General features: G+C 33.8%; 5 protein-coding genes across 13 annotated transcripts; 4 read left to right on the top strand and 1 right to left on the bottom strand.

Moving 5' to 3' along the window:
• Window positions 1-2,532: 2,532 nt before the first annotated feature.
• On the bottom strand, window positions 2,533-6,125 carry LOC111487752 (N-alpha-acetyltransferase MAK3-like). Of its 3 annotated transcripts, XM_023135275.1 has the most exons (5): window positions 5,831-6,125; window positions 5,626-5,746; window positions 4,910-4,965; window positions 2,877-3,094; window positions 2,533-2,805 (listed from the first exon to the last, which is right to left on the bottom strand). In XM_023135275.1, the coding sequence occupies exons 1-4, from the start codon at window positions 6,032-6,034 to the stop codon at window positions 2,885-2,887; spliced, it is 591 nt and encodes a 196-aa protein (XP_022991043.1). In that variant the 5' UTR covers window positions 6,035-6,125; the 3' UTR covers window positions 2,533-2,805; window positions 2,877-2,884. The 3 variants fall into 3 exon arrangements, with proteins under 3 accessions (XP_022991043.1, XP_022991044.1, XP_022991042.1); XM_023135276.1 differs by having other exon boundaries at window positions 2,533-3,094; window positions 5,861-6,125; XM_023135274.1 differs by having other exon boundaries at window positions 2,533-3,094.
• A 2,368-nt stretch (window positions 6,126-8,493) lies between these two features.
• Window positions 8,494-11,120, top strand: LOC111487156 (B3 domain-containing transcription factor FUS3-like). Of its 2 annotated transcripts, none has more exons than XM_023134418.1 (6): window positions 8,494-8,823; window positions 10,007-10,096; window positions 10,175-10,275; window positions 10,351-10,397; window positions 10,495-10,571; window positions 10,652-11,120. In XM_023134418.1, exons 1-6 carry the CDS (start codon window positions 8,614-8,616, stop codon window positions 10,949-10,951), a joined length of 825 nt encoding a protein of 274 aa, XP_022990186.1. In that variant the 5' UTR covers window positions 8,494-8,613; the 3' UTR covers window positions 10,952-11,120. The 2 variants fall into 2 exon arrangements, with proteins under 2 accessions (XP_022990186.1, XP_022990187.1); XM_023134419.1 differs by having other exon boundaries at window positions 10,043-10,096.
• Window positions 11,121-12,435: 1,315 nt separating this feature from the next.
• On the top strand, window positions 12,436-15,742 carry LOC111487605 (nucleolin-like). 5 transcript variants are annotated; one of them, XM_023135064.1, is made up of 2 exons: window positions 12,436-13,126; window positions 15,611-15,742. In XM_023135064.1, the coding sequence occupies exon 1, from the start codon at window positions 12,542-12,544 to the stop codon at window positions 13,109-13,111; it is 570 nt and encodes a 189-aa protein (XP_022990832.1). In that variant the 5' UTR covers window positions 12,436-12,541; the 3' UTR covers window positions 13,112-13,126; window positions 15,611-15,742. The 5 variants fall into 5 exon arrangements, with proteins under 5 accessions (XP_022990832.1, XP_022990829.1, XP_022990830.1 ...); XM_023135061.1 differs by lacking the exon at window positions 15,611-15,742 and adding an exon at window positions 15,525-15,543; XM_023135062.1 differs by lacking the exon at window positions 15,611-15,742 and adding an exon at window positions 15,462-15,479.
• An 835-nt stretch (window positions 15,743-16,577) lies between these two features.
• LOC111487136 (DNA-directed RNA polymerase II subunit RPB7-like) lies at window positions 16,578-20,452 on the top strand. Of its 2 annotated transcripts, none has more exons than XM_023134396.1 (7): window positions 16,578-16,742; window positions 17,232-17,403; window positions 18,465-18,630; window positions 18,828-18,878; window positions 19,409-19,474; window positions 19,555-19,623; window positions 20,186-20,452. In XM_023134396.1, the coding sequence occupies exons 2-7, from the start codon at window positions 17,288-17,290 to the stop codon at window positions 20,246-20,248; spliced, it is 531 nt and encodes a 176-aa protein (XP_022990164.1). In that variant the 5' UTR covers window positions 16,578-16,742; window positions 17,232-17,287; the 3' UTR covers window positions 20,249-20,452. The 2 variants fall into 2 exon arrangements, with proteins under 2 accessions (XP_022990164.1, XP_022990163.1); XM_023134395.1 differs by having other exon boundaries at window positions 17,273-17,403.
• Window positions 20,453-21,022: 570 nt separating this feature from the next.
• Window positions 21,023-25,245, top strand: LOC111487135 (V-type proton ATPase subunit C-like). Its single transcript, XM_023134393.1, has 11 exons — window positions 21,023-21,269; window positions 21,361-21,429; window positions 21,611-21,738; window positions 21,854-21,953; window positions 23,487-23,554; window positions 23,628-23,769; window positions 23,994-24,110; window positions 24,210-24,335; window positions 24,419-24,502; window positions 24,583-24,662; window positions 25,017-25,245. The coding sequence occupies exons 1-11, from the start codon at window positions 21,156-21,158 to the stop codon at window positions 25,117-25,119; spliced, it is 1,131 nt and encodes a 376-aa protein (XP_022990161.1). The 5' UTR covers window positions 21,023-21,155; the 3' UTR covers window positions 25,120-25,245.
• The last annotated feature ends 817 nt before the right edge of the window (window positions 25,246-26,062 follow it).

Consider the following 26,062-nt stretch of genomic DNA (forward strand, 5'->3'; position numbering starts at 1 on the left):
TAAGATTATCATAAAATAAAATCTAAACATTTTGAATCCTAAATTAAAATTAGGATTGTTATAAAGAGAAGATTTTGAGTTAAAAATAGGATAACAATTTTTTAATTTATTGTAAAAATAGAATTTCTATTTTTGTAGGAGGGTTGGGAATAACTAATAGTAAAAATAGGATTGTTATAAAGATGATAAGATTGAGAGACTATATAGATTTTGAATCATATATCCTAAAAATAGGATTGTTTAAGGGGGAGCATTCTGAATTATGAAAATAAGATTCAAACCAAGATTGAAAATAGGATTGTTACACATAAAAAAACACAAATTTTGACACTAAGGTTTATAAATTTATACCGATTTTGATTGATTTTGACACTTGAAACTGCATTACATATAGTTTTTTATTTTGACACCAAAATACTGTATCATTTTGACACGATCTATAATTGTATTCATTGTTACACGGATAATATTTATCCATTTTAACACGATTTATAATTGACATTATTTATAATAGATTTAGAATAGATGGTGATTTTGAGGCAGATTTAGACAATAGATTGTGATTTTAAATTTTTAACACCATATTTAGACACGATTTTGATTTTTACACGCTTCACATTTTACACCTAGACACTCAATTTTCAACTCAATTTTTAATGTGATTTTGAGACACTCAATTTTGACTGTGATTTTAAATTTTGACAACCTAGATTTTGAATTTGCCACCCTTTACATTTTGACAACAAGACAGTCAATTTTGATTGTGATTTTGAATTTTGACATCAAATTTAGACACGGTATAGATTTTGATTTTGACACGCTTTACATTTTGACACCACCAAGACATTCAATTTTTTATTCTGATACACTCTACATTTCTATACCATGACACTCAATTTTGATTTTGACACGCTTCACATCTTGACACCATGACACTCAATTTTGTATACATTTTGACACTATGACACTCAATTTTGACTTTGACAGGCTTTACATTTTGACGTAAAATTTAGACACCAAATTTAGACCCGTTGAATTTTGACTTTAACAGGCTTTACATTTTGACGTCAATTTAGCCACCAAATTTAGACACATTATCACATTTTGACATCAAATTTAGACACGTTATCACATTTTGACATAAAATTTAGACACCAAATTTAGACACGTTGAATTTTGACTTTAACTGGCTTTACATTTTGACGTAAATTTAGACACCAAATTTAGACACATTATCACATTTTGACATCAAATTTAGACACGTTATCACATTTTGACATAAAATTTAGACACCAAATTTAGACACGTTCAATTTTGACTTTAACAGGCTTTACATTTTTACGTCAATTTAGACACCAAATTTAGACACACCAAATTTAGACACATTTTGACATCAAATTTAGACACGTTATCACATTTTGACACCAAATTTAGAGACGACACCTGATTTTTATATGTCTAATTTTTATACAATTTTGACATTTTATTGCACTGATTTTGATACAATTTTGACTTTTTAAATGATAAAACATGATTTTGCTAAACGTCAAACCTCAGTATCTCTACCCCACCCTGAATGAGGGAAGCAGTTCGGAGTATGTGACACATTGGTTTGAGTTAGAATTTATTGATATTGGAGTTTGAGTATGATATCTTTTTTTTCAAGTCGTGAGTAGATGAGAAGTGAGTCTATTTTAGTTTTAAGTTGAGTTATGTGATTTTGATTGTAATGAGTGTTTTTATTTTTGGTAGTACTCTATAGGGTATGCTTTTTGTGGGAGTACTTTATAGAATTTTGACTTTTTAAATGATATTTTGATTTTGAAGAGGGTACATTTTGACACTGATTTTGATACAATTTTGATTTTGATATAATTTTGACTTTACTTTTTAAATTAAGATTAAAGTATAAAATTTTATTTTGATTTTGATATAATTTTGACTTTACTTTTTAAATTAAGATTAAAGTATAAAATTTTATTTTGATTTTGATATAATTTTGACTTTACTTTTTAAATTAAGATTAAAGTATAAAATTTTAAATCATCATTTAAAAATAAATCCAAATTTAAGAATAGGATCATATAAAAAAAGAGATACCATCTATCAACATTTTGTTCTAAATTTAAAAATATGAATGTTGTAATGAAAATACATCATATAAAGGAAGAGATACCATCTATCAACATTTTGTTATAAATTTAAAAATAGAATTTTTGTAATAAAAAATGTATTTTCATTACAACATTCATAATATAACAATTTAATTTATACCATAAAAAATCTCTTCCAAACTAATTAATTTTATTTGATATACAATTTAAATCATTAAAAACCCTGTAAAAAACAACTTAACAATTAAGTTTATAAACAATCTCTAATCAATTTAACCTTCTACAAATCAGAGGAACCACATCAAATAATGTTAAACCTCTTGGGATAAAGCACAAATAACCACCGCCTTCAAAATTAAAAAGCCAAAAACATAAGAACTTCAATAATTTGGCTTATAGACCATATAATTTCTTAAGAAGTTTCAACTGGAAATCAAAATCCTTTATTCCAATAAACTCATCCATCTCTCATCCCCATTCTCAAATAGACAAAATAATCAAAACTGTTTCTCATTCCATTACAAGTTTACAACACCATAAAGGGAGAACTCAGATGGCTAAGTTTACAGAATAAACAACTTTATAAAGCTCTGTCCACTTCTAACTACTAAGGACAACATCAAAGAGATATCAGACGAACCATTCGGGTCGGGTTTAATGCACAACATCACATGGCTGGCGGACAAAGTAACTATTGAAGAAAAAAAGGGTGAATAGTGTTCACATAAATTGCTTAGCTTCAAAAATAGATGGATATCGTACCATTCGTGCTATAAACTGTCGCCTTCCTGTCGATTTTCATCTCTGTTAGCCATCAAACTCGAGGATGGGTGTGATTCCATGTGTGGAAATAATAACTTTAGACGAAATGCATCAACTCCATTCAAGTAATAACGAAAGAGTCGTTTTGCCCTTATAAACCCGAGACGACCATATAGTGCAAGTGCTCCTTTGTTTGTAACTTCAGCTTCTAGTGTGACCTTCAGTCAAGACAGTATCAGATGGTAAGTTGTAAGTTAGCATGTCACATTGCACAAAACAAAGCTCATAAAGAAGAGGAAACGAGCGATCCTCTCCCTCGAGGTCGAAAAAATTATAGAAAACAATTCCAATAGGCAAAGCAAATAAAAGAGTGGCTGCAGACTTGGATAAAATGAGAAGGCCAGCATGAAAAGAGTCTGACAACATCCTTACAAGGAGGTTTAACCACGTTTTTCTAAAAGATATTTGATTTCTTTTGAAAGGGAGTCGGCATAATAATTGCATTAGCCATCTACTCAAACAATACAAAACATGAGTAAGAAAATGGTAGCCACGCTATTTTATGGAATTAAACTAAATACGAAATGATTTGTGTGAGATCCCACATCGGTTGGGGAGGAGAATAGAGCATTTTTTATAAGAGCGTGGAAATCTCTCCCTAACAGGTGCATTTTAAGACCTTGAGGGAAAGCCCAGAAAGAACAATAATGGTTAGCGGTGGCTTGGGTTGTTACAATTTGGTTCAAATGGTCAAATCATGTAAAAAGAAAAAATGTGCTACTCAAGACGGTATTACGGCAGGAAAATTCAACATAAGCCATTAATCTCAAATTCAGATCAGGTCCAGCTACATCTATACCATCCATTCAGGATAACTCCCAAAGATTATTCAACCTGGTAAATTTGAGCCACATTCAAAACGATTATACTTCCAAACATGAGAATGCTCCTTTTCTTTTAAACTGAAAGTGTTCAAAACAAGTTGAGCACAAGTCATCTAATCAACAAATCCTGTAAGTTTGTTGCCTAGCTCTACAACATTGGAATTGAGATACTTGCTATAATATTAATATCTAAGATAGGTAGCCACCAAACCCTAAACCTGTAATCTCAAAAGTAAACATGTTCCCCAGCATTCTTGCTCACCTCAAACCTTCTTAGTAAGGAGAGGAAATGAATTCTCTTCTAATTTAATAACTTATGTGCCATATTAACACCCAAAACCTTCTGACTTCTCTAGTTCACCAACTCATGATCAAACTTTCACTACAACTTAATTCATTTTATAGTTAGGACACTTGGAAAAATACTCGATATCTGGTAGCTATCTCCAAGGGGTTTCAAAGTTTCCTTTTTTTCTTATCTAAATTAAAGGTCATTACTACCCAACCTTTGGGTTCGTTTAAGGAAACACATCAATACTTTAAATTGTTACATTTCAATCCTTTTTATATATTCCATTTTCTCCAATTTAAGAAAACAACAGTCAACTTAATAGAGAGATATATGAGGCTAGATCACTAAATATATCATCAATTAAAATTTCCACATTGAATGATCGACTTGTAGTTGTAATTATCTTCAGTAAAGTTATGACATAATATCACATGGTGGAGTTAAGCTAATTTTCTTTCTAATTGTTGTATGAAAGGCACTCGCTTGGATCAAAACAGAGCTTGATGAAAGCGGATGTCTCCAAATCCAATTTACCAAGTAGTACCAAATAGGAGTACGGGATTGAAAGAGAATAATTTGTGGTGAAAAGACCACTTGGGTTTAAAGGAAATGACATAGCAAGTATAATATCAGAGATGCATGCTCGACCTGCATTTTTCTTTACAAGGGAACAATAGTTGATGCGGACTATTAACTTGCAGTTCAGTGATTCAATTAAAAAAGTTTGAAATCAATCGATGTCATATCGGGAAGGGAACTCACAAGTTAGTTGCTTTGACTCCTTTAATGAATAAATAAAGGAACATAAATATCGGCATATATAATATAGAGGGAATACTATATTTGATACTACATACCTCATCACAACCTGATTCCATCATGACTCTTATTGATCTCGTGACAAGCTCGGAAGCTACAATACAGAGAAAAAGAATTGATAATAATGAAGATCTTGAACTCTAATAGGTTTATAACAAAAATAATGTGTCTTAAAACCAAATTTAAAATGGAAAAACATTATGGAGTAGGTTCAATGTTATGGTAATAAACAAATGATGTTCTAATCGGTTAGACGAACACGACTCTCCATAATGGTATGATATTGTCCACTTTGAGCATAAGCTCTCATGGCCTTGCTTTAGGCTTCCCCAAAAGGCCTCAGGCCAATGGAGAGAGTATTCCTTGAATATAAACCCATGATATTCCCTAAATTAGCCGATGTTGGACTTTCATCATCCAACATAATCAACCGTTAGGAAGAGAAAATTGGGATCATGATCTAGAGTAAGCAGGCATTCTTGACAAAGAGAATTGAGTAGAAACTATTCTAATATGTGATTATATTGTAAGAACATAGAAATCCAAGTAAATTATACAAATGAATCTTCCGAAGAAATTACAGCTCCAATTTACATGGAAAACTATTGAAAGCTTCCAGATAGGATAACTCAAACAGCTTCGAGCAACTAGAACCGAAAATTTCAATGATCACGCATTAGAGTAAATGAGCCATTATCAAACACGGATAAGTAACAATCACTTCACAAAAACAAGAAAAGCAAGGAAAAATTACCAATGCCTTTGCCTCTATAAGGCTTGATAACCACCAACATGGCAATGTACCCTCTGAAAGTGCCCCGATGCTCTCCCATCTTACAAACCACCGTCCCGACACATTTTCCTCGATGGAAGGCCTGAAGAAACAACAAAGATTAAAGAGAACGGCAACGATCATGATCTAATTAGTCAGAGATTTGACACAAAAGCGAGATTAATACCAGGAATGATAGTTGAGGCCAGAGATATACGAAGTAACGATAGGTGAATATGGAGTAGGGTTCGCTGAGTTCTTGATCGACGAGATTCATGATAAGAGGCAAGTGATGCTCACCGCCATAGCTTACGTACTCTATCTCCGATGCTTCAAATTCAACTTTCCTCGTTTCTCCCTCTTCTGCAACGCCGTCCACCCTCGCTTCCATTCTCTGTTCTTCTCGCCGGAGACCGGCGCGTCGCCTGAAGGAATGCCGCGAAATTTTGGATAAATCAATCAGTACGAGAGAATCAAACTCAAATACCCCTCTGAATCCCTGAAAATCTTTATTTACTTAAATTATTAAAATTACCCCGAAATTTTTACACCAAATAAATTTGGTTAATTCAAGTATTACTCGACCAAATTTATTGTTAAAAGATATTGATTAAAAAATAAATATTTAAATTTTTTAATAAAAACTCGAGTATGCACTCGTTTCCAACGTCAAAGATTTAGTTCTCATATTTAAAATAAATAAAACTTATCTATACGTTGGAGACCATACAGGAGTACAACACAGTCCGTGAGAGGAAATTCAAGCTCATGATCAGTCTACATAGTGTCGGCCCCAATTTAGAAAACAAGGATCCTTAACTCAGTCTCGAACACGTTCGTCCCGTAAAGACATCGATTGTGTTGGTCTTATTTTTTGTCACTAACTAGGTAGATGGGTCCACATAGCGCAATGCATCCCTTCTTATGCTAAGGCATTACATGCCAACAAACTTGTCTGACACTCTTGTCATGCCTAAGTCTGACTTTGTCCTCATACAAAAAAAGCAAGTTATCGTATTTTGAACGAGTAAAGTTCATCTTGGCACATTCATATCTGACTTATATCCATGATTTGAAATATATCAACTATAATAAAATATACTAGAAATTTGAACCCTACTTCAAGATAATTATTTCTTGTACAATGTCATAATCTGGCAATTACGATCGACACGTTTATTTAACAAGTAATGGTAATTTATAGTTAATATATATAATTTGATCAAAAAATTAGAAGTTAGATCATAAAAGATATACTCGTATTTGAAAAACTAATTTGACCTTATTTAATAATTTAAATAGTATCAGAGACTTAGAATAAATTTTAATTTGATTAATGCATAAATTCTTCGTCGAATAATTTTGTTATAATTCATAAATTTTAACGCAAAGTTATGTATAGAATCATTTTTCTTTGAAATTTGGTCATTTTTGTTTCATATTTTATATACCATTATGGTTAATTTTTTAAATTAACTTTGTTTCAAAAAATATATTTAAATTTTAAACAAAATTTAAATACAATTATGGATAATTTTGAAAATAAACTTTGAACGGTGAATAATATTTAAAAGAATTATTTAAACTTTTAAAAGATTTCTCATACATAAAAAAAAATACCCATAAAATTTTAATGACAGTATTAGCCCCTTTTTATGAAATAAAAAATTATTGTCAATTTGTGAACAGAAATTATTTCCAATTTTTTTTTTTTAATTTTAGGGCTATTAAACGTTATATATATATATATATATATATATATATATATATATATATATATTTTGTAAAGTTTAAGGTATTATCTAAAATTTTGAAAAGTTAAAATATTATTGAAAATTTAGTTCTAAAAATATATATATATATATATAATAATTGAAATAAGATATAAGAACTAAAAATAATATTTAAACGTAATTTGTTTTATAATATTAAAATAAATTTTTTTATTCCAAAATTTAAAAATCGTATAATCCAAAGTCCCCAAATTGAAGAAACTGTTTCATTAAGTCCACGAATCAACGGCGCCATTAAATAATTAATGAATCACTAATATGGCAATTTTATGATAAAATAATAATTAGTAGAATAAAAGTAAAATGATAATAATTAAAAATAAAAAAAATACCCATAACATTCTTAAATTTATATTTTAAATTTTTTTATGAGTAATATTTCCTTTAAAATGAATGATAAAATTGACAATGATATTTTTTTAATTTTTAATGTTTTAAGTTAAAAAGATTTTTTTTAGACTTTCTTTAATTTAAAAATATTATTAATTTTTTTTTGAAAGTTAGCCAAAATAAAAACCATTCTTTATTATTATTATTATTATTTGACCTAAAAATAATTTTATTTTATTTTGACTCAAATAAAAAAAAAAAAAAAAAAAAAAAAAAAAAAAAAAAAAAAAANAAAAAGGTGACGGAGAGTCCAAAGCGAAAGGCGCCAAAAGGCCATTGATTAAGGGCGAGTGAAGAGTGTTAAATAAAAAAAACGGGGGTTGGGGCATAGTCGTTGCATGCAACCTCAGAACTTTTCCTCCACCTGTATCCCTCCTCCTCTCCCCAACTTTCATCCCTCCCCACCGTCCATCCGTCTCTCACTTCCTCGCCACTACCCTACCCCTCTCTCTCTCTCTCTCTCTCTCTCCTCCCTCCTCTTAACCATGGTTAACCTCTCTTAACCACCCTTCACTCAAACCTACAAAAACTTTCCTTTTCTTTTAATTCAATGGTGTACTTACAGATATTTGACGACGGTTAAATTTATTTAATGGCAGTGTGTAGACCGATATAGATATAGAGATATAGTTGTTGTTGTCATTGTTATGGTTGTTTTTAACCACTCACCACTCCCTTCCTCTATTTCACTACTCCCTTAGCTTCCACACTTCCCCTTTCTCTCTTGCCAAAAATAGCACATTATCTACTGCCCCTCTCTCCCTTCTTCCTCCTACTCCTCCTCATCATGATGTCCATCATCAACCAGGATCACTGCCCACTCCAAGACGTCAACCGCCTCGCCGCCGCTTCCCCCGATCTCGCCGCCGCGGTTCCCGGCTTCGGCGGCGGTGGAGTCCACCGCAAGAAGAGGATGGCCCGCCAGCGCCGCTCTTCTTCTAATCTTCACTTCTCCTTTCCTCCTTCTTCTTCTTCCGCCCACCTCCCTCCCCCTCGGGTACTCTTCTTCTACTTCTTTTACTCTCTTTATTTATTTATTTATTTATTTATTTATTTATGTAATGCAAATTTTTATATGGGATTTAAAGGGATTTTTTTTATAAAAAAACCCCAATAAAATTTAATTAAAAAAAAAAAAAAAAAAAAACTATGAACTTCCCGAGCATAGGATTAAAGTCATATAACTATTTAAAAATTCATATAAAATATGAGTAAAATATTTTATTAATATTTTTGAGGCACTAAAAATAATCCAAATATACAAGAGGGAGTTAGAAGCAGCAGCATGGATTGGTGCAATGGTGCAAGAACAATATTAATAAAATAAAAGAAAATAAAAGAAATGCATTCGTTTGGGTAATTTGGTAATTAAAGTGGAAGAAGGAGGTGAATTACTTAAGGGTTAAGAATTTGTAAGGCAACCCTAAATAAAGTAGTTTATGAAAACGAGCAAAAGGTAAGCGAATCAAAGGAGGGTTACCATGTATGTTTAGGTACAAATTGATTATTACTAAAATCCAAATATTTATTTATTTATATTTGTTTTTTTTTTTTTTTTTTTAATTTACAATGGTTTTTAATAATTATTTTTTTTTTTGGTTCATCAAACACGATATCATTCTTGTACTTTTTTCTTCTTCTTTGATGTTATGTTTTCGATCCTAATGTTGGATTTTTAGGTGGTCGTGTTGGGGTCCGTGTCATTGGTGTTTTTGAACTTTTTTTTTTCTTCGTAAGGAGATCACGGTTGGGTTTAGTTTTGATTAAGAGTTTTTTAACGCTTAGGGTTTCGGGTTGGGATTCTTCGTTTCGGTTCGATTTTGATATAGATGTTGACTTTTGAAACGAAGGGTCTTTCTGAGTTTAGGGTTTCGGGTTTATTCCTAAGGGTTTTTTTTTTTTTTAGGATTTAGGGTTTCAGGTCGGGATTCTTCATTTCAGTTCGATTTTGATTTAGTTCTAAATTTTGAAACTAAGGGTTTTTTAGGATTTAGGGTTTCGGTTCGATTTTTGATATAGTTGTCGAGTTTTAAAACAAAGGATTTTTCGGGTTTAGGGTTGGATTTTTGGTTCGGTTCGGTTCAGTTCAGTTCGATCCGGTTTTTGTTAGTTGTGATAAAAAAAAAAAAAAAATTGTTTTATTATTATTATTATTATTATTTTGTAAATTGAATGAACAGGTAATTGATCCAAGAAGGCTGAAGTTTCTTTTTCAGAAGGAGCTGAAGAACAGTGATGTTAGCTCTCTTAGGAGAATGATACTCCCAAAGGTGTTCATGAACAAAATTATAATTTGCTTTATAATTAATTAATTAATTAATAACTAATTAACACAAATTATTTTTCAGAAAGCAGCTGAAACTCACCTCCCAACTTTGGAGTCTAAAGAAGGAATCATCATCACCATGGATGACTTGGATGGAGTCCATGTTTGGAACTTTAAATATAGGTTCGGTTCGGTTTTTTTCCGTTCGGTTTGGTTTTATATGTATAATTATGTTTTTAAAATGGTTGAATTTTGCAGGTTTTGGCCGAATAACAATAGTAGAATGTACGTACTTGAAAACACGGGTAAGCTCTCCTCAAAATCGTTATCAAACAGGGCTTAGTTTGTGTTCACGTTATGATTTAACATAGATATCGTAATTTTGACATTGAGTTGTCGCAGGGGACTTCGTCAATGCCCATGGCATACAACTAGGAGATTTCATCTTGGTTTACCAAGATTTTGAAGATCATAGCTACGTAAGCTAGCTTCGTTTTGTTTCCAATACGATAATCTTTGTAGCACTTAGTATTTGTTTAATCTCTAATTAATTTTGTAGGTCATTCAAGCAAAAAAGGCGTCTGATCCAGAAATATATTCCGACATAGCAAATAGTTGCGTTATGAATGGCGACATTGTGTTTCAAGACTTCAATGCTAGCAAAGCTGCTAACTCCATGTATGTGCCTAGTTCAACCATGGATGATCCCGTGTCATCGTTCATCTACGATACTAGCTCAGCTTTCGATAACGATTCGCCATTTGACTTTATGAGTAGCTCAATGACCAACTACTCGAGAGTGGGAGGTATCGAAGGCTTTGGATCAGTCGAGAACTTGTCTCTCGATGACTTCTACTAAGAGACATAGCTACAATAATAGTAAAGAAGCTGGTGCATGGTTCCACAACATGATCAAATATTTAGCTAGAAAAACCTTTGGAGGAGGAGAAAGGTTGAACTTAATTATTTTGGTGCTAAAATGTGACCATGCAAGTTTGTATAATAAAAGAATGCCAAGCTTTGAAAGTCGTTGCATTGTGTTTCCTACCGTCTTACCCGTGCTACTTCAATCAGCCATAATTAAGGATGTATATGAGTTGCGGTTGAGTTTTAATTTTTTTTGGTTGGTTACTCGAGCAACTCGTATAGAGTTCATGATCTAACCAAACTCGACCTTCTATTTTTTGGTTGGGTTTAGTTCGTTTGCTAAGCTATTCATTTTTTTTTAATTATTTAAAAAAAAACCTACCGTACTTTTTTTTAAATATCAAATATTTACAAGCCACAATACATTATTAATATTGATTATAAATATAAATATTTTTTATTTTTTTTAAAATAGGGTTTGGTTGGGTTATAACTCTGTTTTTGTATTGGTAGGATTGAAACCAAAAATAAAAATAAAAATTATTATTCAAGAGTTCTTTTTATTAAATATATATTTTTTTAAATACAATGGGTGAATTGTAATATTGTGGAGTTCTTTGCCTTATTTTGAAGCTTGAATAGTGAATTAGAACCTCTCATAAACCAGAGTTTTGGAGATTGCTTTTAAACTAATAATTGAAGAATTTTAGTCATTATTGTTATTTTATTTAATTCTATAAATAATTTTTAAGAGTAAAACTGAGTTGTAAATGTTAATTAAGTTATTAAAAATAAATAAATAAATATTTTACATTTAAGGGTTGTTTAAGGATCTCAACTAATATATGAGATCTCACCGTCCAACCTTTGGATCCCCCAATCCACTCTCCTTTGGGGCCCAACATCCTTGTTGACACATTGTCTCGTGTCCACCCTTCTTCGAGCCTCAACCTCCTTGCTGGCACATTGCCCAGTGTCTAGATCTGATACCAACTGTAACACCCCAAGCCCACTGCTAGCGTATATTATCTTCTTTAAGCTTTCCTTTTCAAACTTTTCATCAAGATTTTAAAAATGCGTTTTACGAAATTTCCATACCCTTATAAAGAATGTTATAATCATACTACAAATAGAAATACACGGAAGTAACACGAGTGACACGCACCCGATAACATAAAAGTCAAAAACAAATAATATAACGTGATCGAGGACGGTGTATTAGGACAATATTCTATATTAGGTTTCTTACAGTTTTTCCCTTGATTTTTTCTGCCTGACAGCTCGACACACCCTGCACAGTCTTGGCAGTATGGCTTCCAAATGGAGCTCATGCACGGCTCTCCTACATTATTTAACCTAATTATTAATTTTTTTTTACTTTTGGGTTAAATTCCAATTTTTCACTGAGGGTAATTGTTTTTTTTTTTACCGCTTCGAAGCTTCGGACAGCTTGGAACTGGGAATTGTGAAGTTAATCGAAATCCTTGATTCTACAGTTCTATTGAAAACCCTAATTCGTTTTCGTTGATTTTACTCTGGAATTAGGGCTCGAAGCTTCCAAGGTGGGTTCTGCGCCACGTTAATGGCGGAAACTACTAATACAGAGGAGCCCGTATTTGATGCGAAGCGCAAAGTTGATCCCTGCTCTGAAGAGAAACAGGAGCGTTCGAACAAAATTCAGAAGCTCGAAGTGGTTGAGGGCGATTCCTGCAATGCTGTGAAGAATGGTGTGAGTGGTGAAGGGATTGATGGCGATTCTTTGGTTGAGGGAGGGAAAGATGGTGGAGTTTGTGTGGATGTGGGAGAAGCAGAAGATGAGGATTACGAGGAGGTGGACAGCGACGAGGATGAGGAGGAAGATGACAGTGACGATGGTGGAAAGTTGAGTGGGAAAGTGGATGAGGACCGTAAGGGGAAGGGTATCATGAAGGACGACAAAGGAAAAGGGAAATTTATTGATGAGGAGGAAGACGACGATGATGGAAGTGAGTTAGGCTCTGAAGAGAGCGATTTGTCGGATGATCCGCTTACGGAGGTCGATTTGGACAACATACTTCCTTCAAGAACGCGGAGGCGGACTGTTCATCCTGGAGTTTATTTTGCTACGGATCTGGGGAACGAAAACGATGATAGCAGCGATAGCGATGCTTGAATCTAAACGAGGAAGGTCAGTAAACTCGGAAATTGAACCTTGGAGTTAGTAGAAGTAGTTGATATTGTAATGAATTTCATCATATAATTTGATTTTTAAGCTTACATGTTTTCTTCCCACTTTGATATCCGAAGCATTGCTTGCATCTATGGGTTTTCTTAACATGCTTTTCTGAACAACGCAGAATCAGTATTGTCTTTCTTCCTAGGGGAATTGTTCTCATCACTCTTAATTGAAAGCCAAAATTTTACTCACTTAAGCTAAATTAGTGGATATCAGAAGAACATATAATTCTTGCTCATTGAGAAAGCTGTGCTTGAGACTTTGTAATTATTGCAGTAAAGCCTGCCACTAAGAAGATACCTTGAGAACAGTAAAACATTGGGCTGCAGATCTTTTCCTCTCATAGATTGTAATCATGCAAATGCCTCTTGGAGTGAAAATTTTCCTTGGAAAAGACTCGCTCGATGACAATAACTTGCTAATCTGTTAGGGAGAAATCCTGTTCAATGAAAGAATTGTTTTTTACATTTCTTTTCTTCCTTTCTGTTTGTCAAATTATCTCTGTTGCAGGAGAAGTTAGTGATAGGCTCATGTTGATTGTTGTTCTTTGCTACTTATTAGTGCGTTTGACGATATATGTGACTATATGAGTCTTCATCATTGGTTTTTGGTACTGTCATTCTTGGTTCTATCGAACTTGTTTATCTAGGAAATCTTTATCCGTGGTATGTTTTAAGGGTGCTGGTATAATTTTATTTTTCCTCATGCTCATGTGTAACTGATTTGATAGAACTCTATCTCTGTCTCATTTTTTGTAGCGTATGGATATGTATGATATGCACAATATGCTGAGAGGGTATGGGTGTAGGGGGTGGAGATTAAGAAACAATGTACCGGTTCTCATTGAAAAAAACAATGAACTGGTGGTGTAGGACATGTGCCAAAGATTAGAGGAGGAGGATCTTCTACTAAATCCAAAATCCAAGGGGGGAGAGTGGAGGGTGGAGGGTGGAGGGTGGAATGGGGGAGATCACAAAGCTTCTTCAGTTGTGGATAGAATCAAAATCTGAACCATGGGGGAGAGATAAGAATAGGCACAAAATTCACAACTCTATTAAGCTAGCTACTCCAAACTTTTTAGTCCTAGAAGTTGTCACTTGGTAAGTGGCTTAGCCCCTTTGAGAGACACTCCCCTTTCTCTTGTAGACAGAAATTATGCTACCCGACCTAAGGAGCGGTGGGGTAGGGGTAGGGGTAGTTAATTCAGACATGGGAACTTAATTTGGAGGGTAGCTAGAAGTCATATCTAACTTTTGGATAATCTTTGTGTGGATTTATTCTGACAAAATTTTTCGAAGTAGTAGTGTTTAAGGTGGCTTCAGTCTTCAACAGCCACCCCACCCCTTTGAAAACAACCTATGCTATCCCTTCCCAAGTAAGCGGTGGAGTGATTTTGAAAGAATTGAGGCATAAAACTCCGATGAAACGTTGAGTGACATCCAACTGTGTCATCATGGCAAAAAGAGAGAAAAAGAAAGTCTGTGGTTTACGTCTGACTAATTTTTCAAACTAGTTTGGCTTGGTTGTTATGAGAGGTGAGAGAGGATGAGAAAGTTATTTACTTTCCCTGACATGGATTCACCCCAGGTGTTGGTAGAATATCTCGGTGACACAAGAAGTTGTTTGAAGACCGTGTGATCTAGACTGTCACGTTCTACCTATTTGGATTCTTGGTTGGGGGAGGAGAACGAAACATTCTTTATCAGAGTGTAGAAAGGTCTCCTTATCTGATGCGTTTTAAAAACCTTGAGTGGAAGCCTGAAAAGGAAAGTCGAAAGAGGACAATATCTGCTAATGGTGGACTTGGGCTTGGGCTTAGGCTTGGGCTGTTACAAGAATCATGTCGTTCCGTACGTGGGAATTCAGGAGAACCGCTGAGACACATTCCATCATCTTTGATAATCTTTCAACCATTTGATTGCTGTAAAATTAAGCTCCCAAGTACTGTTCTAAGAACTAATTGGAAGTGTGTAGTGATGATCATAGGAAAAGGAGGCATGATGTATGACTTTGTGGTTGGTGAAGAAACTTCCTGGAATTATATTATTATATGGATCTGGCAATGGGAATTGGGGGATGGAATGAACTCTGGTTTCAGTTTGGATGCATATTTTGTTTTTGTTTGTGTGTGCAGTTCTCAACCTGTGTGCAGGGATCTAGTCTCTGCATTGATTGATATGAACAGTTTCTTTTTAATTTCATTCCTTTTCAATCTCTTCTTTCTTCTTTCTATTCCAAATATGAACCATAAGTTTGTATCTCATGCTTCCCTTCATGGAAACTGTAGTCCTACGCCCCCATATTCTTCTTTCTTCTTTGGTGATGGTTGGCGTTCCCCTTGGCCGTGGAGGCTTGTGATGACGACTTTTGTCGATCACCACGACTTCAGGCTCCAAACAACTAACTCCAAATGATGATGACCCATGTTAAACGTAGGCCAAATCAACTCACTTAAACGACGACACCAAATCAACTTGCGAGCCAGCACTGTACTCCTCCCTCAAAATGTGGTTCGAATGAAATTTGGCTAAATTAACAGAAATACTGCGTTTGACCAAAGTCATTTTACAAGTAAAAACATCATTTTTTATGTTCTAGAAAAATTCATAGACCAATACAACTCTGTTTATAATTAAGTTAAATCAGATTGTTTGAGTCATTTTATCTCTTATTTATACATTCCTAGCAAAGAAAGGAGCAATCTAATGACAGATTAGCCCACATTTGAGAAGAGAAGTGTATTTCAAATCCATCAATTATTCTTTTTTCCTCTTGATATTCTAACTCTTTTTTTGAAATCTGGATGCTGGTTATTAAGTGATATTTAGAAACGACTTGTGTATCTCTTCTTGAGTAGTGTTGGGTATTTTAAACGTTAGTTAGTTAGTAAGTAATATCCAACTATATCGTTATTGTAAAACAATTTGTGGGTTTTTTGCGACAAAACATTTCAATATAGTCTTTAAGAATTAAGACAAAAAATTCAATTTGGATACCATCTATTTTAATTTTGTAACGATAATTCACGGTGAGCGAATAGAGTACCTTTCTAATGACGACTTAGGATGAATAGTGAAGTAATTTTGAAAGAATAGGGTAATTTTCTAACTACGGCCTAGAATGACTAAATTGAACTCAATTTAGATGCAAATTAACGACTTAAGATGAGCGGGGGAGTAATTTTGAAAGAACCGGAACCGGGTAATTTCTAACAAGTTCGGTTAATGGTAAAATAATTTTAAAAGTACTGAGTAATTTTCTGATATAAATAATAACCCATTTTATTGTTTAAAAAACCCCTTTGTAAAATAAAATAAAGGAAAAATACCTTTTTGATCTTTTGAAGTTTATTTTTTGTAATAGGTTTGTGTTGTTTAATAAGTTTTAAAAGAAGTATTTTTCTAAAATTAAAACAATTTAGTGACTTCCGCTCAGTCTTCCACGGTCTTCTTCTTCACGCTGTCTTCTCCTCCCTTTCAACAGCCCATTGCCGTCTTTCTTCCGCTTTTGCCGCCGCCGCGTCTAACATACCTGCTTGAACTGATTCTCTACTGTCTTGTTCTTACTGGTATTCTCTTAGTCTCCATCGATGTCTTTTTTTTCTCACTTGAAAACACACAAATTAGGGCTTGTCTAATGAAACAAGGAGGAGTTGTTTTGATTGATCGATCGCTAACGATGCTTCAAATTCACTGAACGTAAATGTAATTCCATTTATGTGCTTTGTACTTAGTGTTCTTGATTTGAGAAGTCAGATATAATGTTTAGGGTAAAAATAGGCTCATCTAAGGGTTCAAAGGGTTCTAGAAATTCTCCTTTTCAGCCACTTTTGTATTTAGTGTAGATTTAAGTTCTCTCCTCGAATGTTCCTTTGAATTTATTGGAAATAAGAGAAGTTTATGTTTTCTATAATTGGCTTGATGAAACACTACACCAGTCTGCTATTCCTTTTTGCGGTTATTATGCACATCTGGCTAGTCGTTTCTTTAACTTCTCCTTGTTATTCTCGAGTGTATACCTTACTATATTTTACAAGTGAACTTTTCTTTCGCTGTAGAAGTTGCATTCATCAATGAGCTCAAATGGGTTTTTCTTCAGGTAAAGGGAGCCACTATGTTCTTCCACATAGTTTTGGAGAGGAATATGCAGCTGCATCCACGGCATTTTGGCCGAAACCTCCGTGAGAATTTGGTAACGAAACTCATGAAAGATGTCGAGGGCACTTGTAGGTTTGTTAACTTCCCTCCCTTTTGTTTGATGAAAATTACTGCTGATGTTCTTTTCATTTTGAACTCTTATAATAAAAAGCCTACGACAAAATGCAGAGCTATAGATTTGATATTGGATTGTTAGGTCCTAGGGTGATGTTGTATGCCTGAACGACTCAAATGAACGGCTCAAATATCCCAATAACTTCAATCTCTTCATGAACGAATGCAAAGACCTCTCATCTTTCAATGATTTAATGATGGTAACAAATAGAAGAGGCCATAACCTTTTATAAATTTTTGCTACAAAGCCTCCCGGACTTGGTAACACTGCCAACACTAAAATTTTCATATAGGAAAACTTGGTTACACAAAAATACCTGCCAAATGCCAGATTTTCTCACAAAGGCTATACAGAATATCCCATAGAAGCCTGTATTATGTATAATTGATGGTAGATTCCAAATAAAGTTCACTAAATCTCTTACCCTTACTGCCCTGCCGCTTAATTCTCACATTTTCCCTTAGACTTGGACCTAGAGGCTTAAATTTAGGGGAACAATACAGAGAGAAACCTTAGCAAGAAAACACTCAAATTTGACTCCTTACTTGACTGTCCAGAATGTTCAAACTTGGAGAAGACATTCTCCTCTAACACAATGCACAAAGGCTCAAAATTATTAAAGTCATTCTGTTATTGCCTTAATGGGATAAAGGGAGCAAAATTGATGGTGGTTTAAATTTTGTTCCCTTGCATTTTTCCCGAGCTGCATGGTAGCTTGAAATTATATTTAGAGAGTAGACTGATCCTTTTGCTGCATATGCATATCAGTTCATGAACTGATGAAAAAAAAGCAGCTTGATCAAAGCCCCTCATTATGTTAGTTTGTCTTTCTTTGGGGTTGGTTTTTTTATATTCTCCTTGTATTCTTTCGTTTATTTTCAATGAATGTTTGGTTTCTCACTTAAAAAGAAAAAAACAGTTCGATGGATGCTATTTCTTTTGAAAGTTTGATACCTCTTTCATCTCGTGAGCAACTACAGGGATTTTGTTATTGAAAAACCTATGTACTTTGACACAGCGGCCGACATGGTTTTGTAGTGGCGATTACGGGAATTGAGAATATTGGGAAAGGATTGATTCGTGATGGGACAGGTTTTGTCACTTTTCCGGTTAAATACCAATGTGTAGTGTTTCGGCCATTCAAGGGAGAAATCTTAGAAGCAGTTGTTACTATGGTAAACAAGGTTGGTACATGCCACACTACCTTCTTTTATCTTCTTCTTTTTAATTTTAATTTTTTATTTTTATACAAGAAATGAAACTTTTCATTGAAGAATGAAAAGAGACTAATACGAGCTCTCAATGGAGTGAGAAAATAAAGTTTTTTTTTTTTTTTTCCCAATTATAAGTACTAATATGGCTGCAACTCCAACTATTGCAGATGGGTTTCTTTGCTGAAGCTGGACCTGTTCAGATTTTTGTTTCAAATCATGTGAGTATATATTTATTAATTATTCTAATTATCTTTTTTCTTTTCTTCCTCTCTGACGTTTCAAACCACCAAATATCTTGGATTGTGGGGCTTGGACCTTTTTTAATTATTTCATGGAAATTATGAAATCTATCCTTACCAGGTATGTGTGTGTGTGTGTGGTGGATCAGCATGGCCGTGATGCTGAGGTTTCTTAGGGGGGTCTTTCTTAATTGTGCTATGCTGAATTGAATATCATTAAGGGGGCATTTTGCATGCAGGTTTATCCCTGAGATATGTTTGTATAATTTTACTCTTGGCAATGCCTACACATGCATCTCATTCTCAGGAATCCTATAACAAAATTTCCTCATTTTCAAGCCATCAACGCAATAATCTGTCCTGACCTAAATACAGACCATATACTTAATGAACTTAGCTTCATGATCGATTTCAACATACCAAATGACTCCTACCCCCTCCCGCCCACTCACACGAACACACACAAATGTGCTCAATTAGTAAACCTAATATCACATCTTATGTTTCAGTTGATTCCAGATGACATGGAGTTCCAATCTGGAGATGTGCCAAACTATACCACTTCGGATGGATCGGTATATTTTTATTCTACATGCCTTCTATAACATCAACGGCTAGTGCTCCTTGTACTAAATTACTCTCTCTTCTCCTGTAGGTTAAAATTCAGAAGGACAGTGAAGTTCGATTAAAGATAATTGGGACTCGAGTGGATGCAACTGAAATCGTATGCCTTTCCTATTTATTATTGTTTGTAGATGTCTCCATATGATTTTATGCTTCTTATTCTTTCACTATCTGGGTAGCAAGCGCTTGAGATGTTCCTAAGTTCTTTAAATCCTGAGTGGCAAGCTGGATGATTTAGAACTTTTGCTACCTTTAGAGATAGTTTGGGGGTAGATGCACATGTTGATATCTTTTAAGTCCGATTTGAAAGTCATTTAGCTTTGGGTTCTTAGTTTTTAAAAATTGATCTTATTTTCAACATTTGAACTATTAGCCAAATTCTAAAAACAAATACAAGTTTTTTGACAACGTACATATTAGTTTTTTTTAAAAAAATAAGAAATAAAAATACTAAAGGGGACCGAGACAGAATGTATGAAATGTGCATCTTCTAGAAGAATATTGTTAACTTTTCATATGAAAGTTCAAAGTCGTGTCTGCTATTATAATCAATCTATTTAGCATATGCTCTAAAGTGGTGAAAATATTCAAAACTTTATATCTCCATATCCGAATCTAAATTTTGTTCTCTTCTTTTCTGAGTTGGCTGCTTTGGTTTGCAGTTCTGTATAGGAACAATCAAAGATGATTTCTTGGGTGTAATAAATGATCCTGCGGCGGCTTGAAGAAGAAGAAGTTTGTATACTATTACTATTGTTCATCGGCTAACCTTATCATATCATATACATTTCCTTACCCAATTTTATTATATAGTTTTCAGTTTGTGCATTTAAGTTCTACAGATCCTTATGCTAAACACTTTGGTTTTGTGACATTAGAATGATGAACATGTTCATATAAGATTTATGCATGTTTGTGATGTTTGTGTTGTATCATTTACAATTAAAAGAATAATTACTGATAGAGAATTTTAATTCGTTTTGTTTTATGAAATTTATCTCAGTAATTTCTTTGTTATTGTATTTGTTGTATAAAGATTTAAACTTTAAATTGTGGAAATGATATTTGTAATCTCTCACGAATATTGTTTAAATATCTTATTTCTTAGTCGAGTATTTAATTAAGTTATACTTCAATTGATCATATGTAAACATTTGAAAATGGGGAATGGGAGCAGTTTAAACCGTGAAAGCGGGGTTGTGTGGAAGAGCTCGTGCTGTTCAATTTTATTTAATAAACAAAAAAAATATAACAATTATAACAATGAAATCATATGTTTTAGGAGTAAAATTTATTAATTTTTTTATTTTTCGAAAAAATATTTTAAAACTTAAAAAAGAAAACAAAGAAAAAAAGGGGAAATACGGAAAAGAAAGATAAATATACGAATCATGGATCTAGTGTCTTACACGTCCATGGTGAAAACAGATCTGAGCCGTTGAAAAATCTTCAGATCTTGAGATGAAACTGTAAAGTTATTCCTCAATCAAATAAAAAGATAGAGAGAAAGGGAGAGAGAGAGAGAATGGGAGAGAGAAAGTCTTGATCTCTCGGCTGCACCAGTTTTTCCTTCTTCTCTGCAATTGTTCACTTCATTCATACTTCCACAGCTAGCTTGGTAACAAAGCTGTAATGGCGAGCCGATACTGGATGGTCTCTTTACCCGTTCAAGGCTCCGCTTCTTCCCTATGGAATCGTCTCCAAGAACAAATCTCCAAGCACTCTTTCGATACTCCTCTTTACAGAGTACGCATTTCACCGCCAAATCAATCTTCAAATCTGTTTGATTTTTTGTGATTTTACTTTTTTTTATGTTGATGATTTTTCTTTTGTTTAGTTCAATATCCCTAATCTCCGCGTTGGAACGCTGGATTCGCTTCTTTCCCTTAGCGATGATCTCCTGAAGGTATTTCTTTCTTTCCTGTTTTTTTGATTCAATTGTTGTCTATGCGTATTTGAATTTTCCGAAGCGATTTTTTTTTTAATGTGGATTTTTAACTGAAATTTGGAAAAGAACTCTTCGCGATCTGTATGATTCCAGTTTTTAGAATGGCATTAGATTTATCAAAATCCATTTCATTGTGTAGTCGAACAGCTTTGTGGAAGGAGTTTCTCAAAAGATCAGACGGCAGATCGAGGAACTGGAGAAGGTTTCTGGTGTGGAGAGCCACGGCTTGACGGTTGATGGAGTCCCCGTCGATTCGTACCTTACTAGGTAAAATGAGCATTTTTTTTTTGGTTAAAAAAAATGATTTCAATCCGGTAAATTTGGCTCGGATTTTGTGGTCTCTTGTCTGTGTGATGTGCTGAATTTTGTTTGTCAATGGAAGGTTTGTGTGGGATGAAGCCAAGTACCCAACAATGTCGCCTCTGAGAGATGTTGTGGATAGCATTCACACTCAAGTGGCCAAGATTGAGGATGACCTCAAGGTATCGTTTCTTTGCTTGAGCGGGTGCCTAGATTGAGATTGAAATGTGGTTATCACAAGTTTTGTTGAGATTGTGGAAAAGTTTCTTCATAAGATTCCAAAATCATATAGCAACGTAAATGGAACTTAGAAAAAAAGTTCATTATCCTCAATTTTTGCTATCGCCCTGTCTTTTTTAATAATTTATTACCATTATTAATATTTTAATTTGATGATGGAGTAAGCATTTGTTTTTCCCTTGCCCTTCATGGTTGCTGCGAATCATGATTTTCTTTATATTTGTTGTTACTTTCGTCTTCTAAATGCATTACCGCCACCCCTTGATATTCTTAAAATGAGAGAATATTCAAGCTTCTAATGGTTAGCTGTAAAAAATTTATACTTCCATCTCAAGGTTGTATTATTGAGAGAGAGAAAAAAAAAGTGGCTTTGCTGAAGGTAGGAGTTGAGGGACGAGATTTGAAATCCCACGTCTTTCACTGTGAAGTAACTTTTAGGAAGTTCTTAAATTCTAAAATGTATCACGATCATATAATAATAATATGTCTCTAGATCTCCCTTGTCAGCAAGGCAGTAGCCATTAATATAGGATGAGACTGCAATAGACTTTACTAGAGTTTGAGATGATTAGCTAGTGCAGAAGCTTCCATATGCAATGCAATTACTAAGGAAATTGAAGTGCTGAAGCTTTTATAATTATTTCCTAAGAAGCATGGGCATGGATATGCGTGATACTTCATTTTGTAGAAATTTAAGATATGAACATGATAAAGACATGTATTAAATCTTATATTTGAAATATATTTGAGTATTTTCATACAGGTCAATGATTTTAACGTTTAAACTATGTTTTACTTTGTGACATTGTGATATAATTGATGAAGTATGCAATAACTCAGAGTGAGTTGGTTAATTTTACTTTTTTAATGGTACTATTCATAGGAACCATTTTGAGAAAATGAATTATTCAATACCTTTTGAGAAAATGAATTTCAGATCAATTATGTTTGTGCACTTATGTCCTTTAAAAAAGGTTGATGTTGTACTCTGTTATTGCTTTTCTCATATATATTTTGGTGATGTATTTTCAAACATAAATAAATAAACAATATAACACTTTTGTTCGAATAATGATTCAACAAATATTCACAAGTGCCTGTCTGACATGTTAGATGGTTCAGCAAGTCTTCAACATGTTTCTAGTGTGTACGAGCATCTAACACATTTTGACTGGGGTTTGAATGTTAGACACACATTGGGATTGAACAACCAAACTGAAATGTCAATGCTTAGGTTTTACCATTGATTTTCTAAATTGCAGTAGTGTGCTAGTTTATTTTCAATGCAGACGCTTCTTCTCATTGGTGACTTCCTGTATGTTTATGAAACTAGCTTTCTTTACTTACCTTGGGTACTAAACTATCCAAAAATAACCAAAACCTTTTAGTTATCTGCTTCAAATATTTCAATTATTTTTTTGGATGCCTAGGCGTTTCAAATAGAAATTTTCATTGAAAGCTTTTTCTGTTGCTAGATTCGGGTTGCTGAGTACAATAACGTGCGGAGTCAACTTAATGCCATTAACAGAAAGCAAAGTGGAAGGTATGTTATGCGTATAATCAATACATTTGTGTTTAGCTTATTTGGTGTTTCTAATTGAACTTGGTTTCATCAGCTTGGCAGTCCGTGATATTTCCAATCTTGTAAAACCAGAGGACATAATTACCTCAGAACATCTCGAAACCCTTCTTGTGATTGTTCCCAAGTATTCACAGAAAGAATGGCTATCTAGCTATGAAACACTGACTAGCTATGTGGTAAGTTTGCATTTTTATCTTTTAACTCCTTGTACAACATTTTACTTGGATGGTAATATTACATGGTAACTTTTCTATGGCTGACTAAGATTACGCTAGAGTAGTTGAAATGAACTACTGTAGGTATAGCCTCCAATGTCGAAATGTCTTGGACAATAATGCTGCTGCTTCTTGTCTTTTGTTCTGTTCTTTTTATGTTCTCATAATTAGCTAAGCTTTTTTAGGTTCCCAGGTCTTCCAAGAAGTTATACGAGGATAATGAGTATGCCCTTTACACTGTAACACTCTTTAGTCGCGTTGCAGACAATTTCAAAACAAGCGGACGTGAAAGAGGGTTCCAGGTGAATTTTTAATTCATTGTGAATCATCTTTTAAAACCCAGTTATTAATATAGAATAGTTTTTCACGCCTAATCTCTTTTAACTTTTAATGTGCTGGAGATTCGTGAATTTGAATATAGTCCAGAAGCACAGGAGAGTAGAAAACAGGAGTTAGAAAAGTTGGTGCAGGACCAGGAAAGTATGAGAAGTTCTTTATTGCAGTGGTCCTACGCTAGTTATGCTGAGGTTGCTCCTTTTTCCACATGTCCCTATAAAAATGCATGCTATTTTCATCGTTTCCTCTAATTGAGTTTCTTGCATAAACGCAGGTCTTCATTTCCTGGATGCACTTTTGTGCTGTACGTGTCTTTGCTGAGAGTATCCTGAGATATGGTTTACCACCATCCTTCTTGGTATGTATCTTGCATTTGCTCCCTGGTGTCTGCCAAGCATTTCCTTCTTTGACACAACTGATTCCGTCAATGATTTGCAGGCATCTGTTTTGGCACCATCTGTTAAAAGTGAGAAGAAAGTTAGGTCAATCCTTGAAGGTTTGTGCGACAGTGCTAACAGGTACGTTACCGAGTATAGATCTTTTTCATGTAAAATTTATACGCAAGAGTAGATGATTCAGAAGTTTAGAATCAAAACAGAAGAAATCTGTAAACCTGGGGTCTAAAGTAGGCGTCATGCCTATATTCTAGTTTGTTTATGTGTCACTTATTCGAACACAATCTAAGCACCTATTACCTTTCTTGAGATTAAATGTTCAAATCCTCCACTCTTACTAAAGTCATTGAACTTATAGAAAGAAATAAAAAGCGTGTCTCAGTGTGAACGTCTCATGTCCATGTGGATTTTGTGTTATATAGAATAGATCTTATAGATGTGGTTGCTTATGAGGCAAGTATTTTAATGATTGTGCAGTACATATTGGAAAACTGAAGATGAAATGGGAGCAGGGATGGCTGGTCTTGGAGGAGAATCTGATGCACACCCATATGTGTCCTTCACAATCAATCTTGCCTAATTCATAAGGTTTGTTTGTTCTATATAGAGCAATAATAATAGTAGGGTGAACCAGACCTACATTTTATTATTTCACTCTCATATTCCTATTCCTATTCCTATTCCTATTCCTGGTTGTTCATGAATAGTTGCATCTCCAGTTCTTGTGAGGGTTTTTTTTTTTTTTTTTTTTTTTTTTTTTTTTTTTTTGTGAAATATATTATAAGCTTTACATATTTATTGGATTTTTTTGTCAATAAATCATATTTTCTGAGATTTACTGTGCATTTCCTTCATTTCCCCTTCAACATCCTCTCTGTGGAGACTCTAAAATGGCATCCTCCCTCATTTAGTTATAACATTTTATAATATGTCACAAATAAACCATTTAACAATTATGAAAATTTGACTATTTTTATATTTATTGTGGATAAACAATTTTTTTTTGTTCATTAATAGATCATTAATATGTCCATCCAAAGGACTATGTTTAAAAGCAAACATTAAAACATACGTTGAAATTTTACATACCGCTAGGGATCAACCACATACCACAGTTATGAAGGTAAATTGGAGAGCGACATATGTCACGCTATGAAAAATCAACAGGAAATGTTATGTTTATGACCACAAATGCTTAACTTGACTGCCGGTGGATAGTCTTGAGGGCGCATGAAGGGTGAGTTTTTACCCGAATTGACCTCTCTTTTGACTTTCGATTTTAGTACTAAGCCTAGGTATGACTAGAGAAATTTTCAAAAAATTGGAGCACCTAGCAAGCAAGAATCGGGTGTAGGCAAAGTATGCACAACTAAGTAAGTAGCCATTCGAATTTTTTTTGAGCAATACTTGTAGAAATCACTAGGATGTGCTAGTTTACAAGCATAATCTGCAATATGTCGTCTATGAGATAGATTTTAAAATAAGTGATAGGTTCAATCAATTCGATAAACTTTTGTATTTTC

Source organism: Cucurbita maxima, unplaced genomic scaffold, assembly GCF_002738345.1.
Source record: "Cucurbita maxima cultivar Rimu unplaced genomic scaffold, Cmax_1.0 Cma_Scf00012, whole genome shotgun sequence".
NCBI classification, from domain to species: Eukaryota; Viridiplantae; Streptophyta; class Magnoliopsida; order Cucurbitales; family Cucurbitaceae; genus Cucurbita; species Cucurbita maxima.